Source organism: Branchiostoma floridae, chromosome 14, assembly GCF_000003815.2.
Source record: "Branchiostoma floridae strain S238N-H82 chromosome 14, Bfl_VNyyK, whole genome shotgun sequence".
Classification (NCBI taxonomy): Eukaryota; Metazoa; Chordata; class Leptocardii; order Amphioxiformes; family Branchiostomatidae; genus Branchiostoma; species Branchiostoma floridae.
In genome coordinates, this window is record NC_049992.1 from 11,239,833 (window position 1) to 11,242,438 (window position 2,606).

Here is a 2,606-nt window from a genome sequence, read left to right on the forward strand (position 1 = left end):
TCCTTTTTCCCGCTACAGCGAAATTAGATCCCCGCAAACTTAAATGCATTTATTACAGTTTATGAAGGGTGAAACTATAGGCAGTATCAATATGTTTTGTACATTTTTTTACTTTCTGAATTTTTCTGATGTTAAACAGCTAAAATGGGTGTAAGAGCATGTAACTAATACATTGTGATATCATTGTTGTATCATGTCATCTATGCATTTCTTTTCTTAACATTATGTAACTGGTTGAATTATTATCTACTGATGTTCAGGATGGGGAAGGTGCTGGGGTGGGTGACCAAGCCCCTGCAAATGGTCAAGGCCAGCTGGATGTAGCTCAGGGAACTGGTGATGTACATGAAGGTGCTGTGCAGCCACTGCAGTTAGTTGGTATGTCTGAGACACTATTTTTTATCCCTTTAAACTTGCTTGATGATTGTAATGACAAATATGTTTTGTTTGGTTCATGTAGTAGTCTGGGGGCTGTGTCTCTGTGCAAGCAGTTAATATGTGACCCCTCTTTGCTGTGCCATACAAAATAAGTGTAGTTAGGTCACCAATAAACGATGCTATTGAATAATAAATATTGGCCCTAACATGACAACATATCTGGTAAAAGAAGATTTTAGCTTTGCAAAAAATAAGTTGCTAGTCAGCCATTACATGTACATGTAATTCAACTTTTTTTCTGCTATGTTTCCTCAATAGATGCAACCATGATACAGATGCAGCAACAAACTGCTCTTGTTGATGCAAGACGGCAGCTAGTCATCTATTCTCAGTCAACTACAATACAACAGCAGAATGATTTTGGAAGCCCAAACAATGTACAAGTTGGACAGGGTAACCATATTAATATTGGAATTGAGAACGGTGCAGCTCAGTCTGAAGAGTTTGATGAAGAGTAGAGTAGTAAACTTCAAGTCAGTACTTTTATGTTACTTATAATGAACAAAAGAGTGTATAAATGTATCATTAATGTTCATTATCATTGATATACAGAGTTTGTATCTAGCTGCCAAAAATGCTTGAGACAGCATCTTTTTCAATATACATATAGTACTGATTATGTACAGCAATGTTGAATAGTTTTATACATGTAACACTAGTTCTCTTTTATCTGCAGGGTTACTTATATCCATTGTTTTTAAATGCAGGATATTTATGGATATCAAGTCAACGGAAGATGGTTTCAAAATGCTTTGTTTTGAAATATTTGGATTTGAAACCAACGTCCATTGATTTCATATGACCCTAAATACCCTGTCTCTAAATACAGAACGGATATAGGTTACCCCGCGGGGTTACTTAATTACAATTCTTGAGTAGAAAAATGTATGAAAGTGATAAATTTTGTTTAAAAAAATACAATATGGATTCTAAACATGTACAGTGTTAAGGAAAGATACTGGGTGAATTTCAAATTGTTAAACCTTTGCGACATGCTATCAAAATTCTTTGTTCAACATATATGAATGCTGCATGGTCTCCTTCAGCACTGTACATGTGTGGGTGCCAGTATTTAAGTTGTAATTGGTCACAGGGAAGGTTTTGAGAGGAGAAGTCCATTGAGAAACATTTAGTTGAGGAGGCTCACTGTTAACTTTTGTAACCTGTAATCCAATGTATAATGTTATGTATATTTTGATCATTCAGTAGCTGTATTCCACTCAAGTCGGTTTTTCACTCACTTGCACTGTCATTCTTTATTGTTATTTACTTTTTGAGTTAGCTGTCAAAATGATGGCAATTGGTATGTCCTTTGCAACAGTCAGAAATGAACAAATCTACTTCAGCTTCAGAAATATCTTGGTTTCCAAGAAAGGAGCTTTTCAAGTAATGCACATAACGTTAATGTTTTTTGAGACATGGGTAAAGAGATGATGTAATATGAGAAAGGTACTAAATCCAGTATAGAAGGAGAGGGTGGACTTGGTCCGGGCAAGCAGCCCACAATGATGATGATGATGATGATGATGTTACATGATAGCTCTCTGCAGCCAAGACACATTTGAGGCTTTTCTGTTAATCTTAAAGTTTATTCATTTATATTTATATTTATGTTTGAATATATTTATATTCTTCTGTGCAGAGCTGAATTCATGTCTAAGACTCGGTTGGAATCTGCATGGTTGAATTATTTGAAGAGAACAATAGGAATATACTGTCAGTGGACAAGGTTAGTATAGTATACTATATGTTTTCTGACTGCATTACAGCTTAGCTGAATTAAGCTGATGTCGGTAGTGTAAGAAGATCACAATTTTTTGTCTGTTAAGTATTCTACAGTGCTGACACAAACTGACTTAAATTATGAAGAGCCTGCCGTAGAATATAGAATGATATGTTTTTACACATGATGCACATGCATTGTAAATAGTGTTGGACACATTGTATGTAACTCTTGGCATATGTAACAGAAGTATCATTTGGAGTAGTAGAATGAATATCTTTACTTTGATGTAACGTTAAGATAGAGTCAATTGTATCAAAAATTACTGTACTCTCTGTTGTTGATTCTTTCTTGTATTAAAGTCAAGTACGAGAAGCTGTCCTTGTAAACTGTTCTTGCTAGAACCATACTATTGGCTATTGTGCCTCTAATTCTTAACTTGCTG

General features: G+C 35.0%; 1 protein-coding gene across 1 annotated transcript in view; it reads left to right on the forward strand.

Moving 5' to 3' along the window:
* LOC118431147 (tumor necrosis factor receptor superfamily member 21-like) overlaps positions 1 to 1,172 on the forward strand; it is a 7,730-nt gene extending 6,558 nt beyond the window's left edge. The window contains exons 7-8 of the mRNA XM_035842265.1: positions 261 to 378; positions 697 to 1,172. Coding sequence (XP_035698158.1) covers positions 261 to 378; positions 697 to 896 — 318 coding nt within the window. The 3' untranslated portion in view covers positions 897 to 1,172. The remainder of the gene's footprint in view (positions 1 to 260; positions 379 to 696) is intronic.
* Positions 1,173 to 2,606: the final 1,434 nt, after the last annotated feature.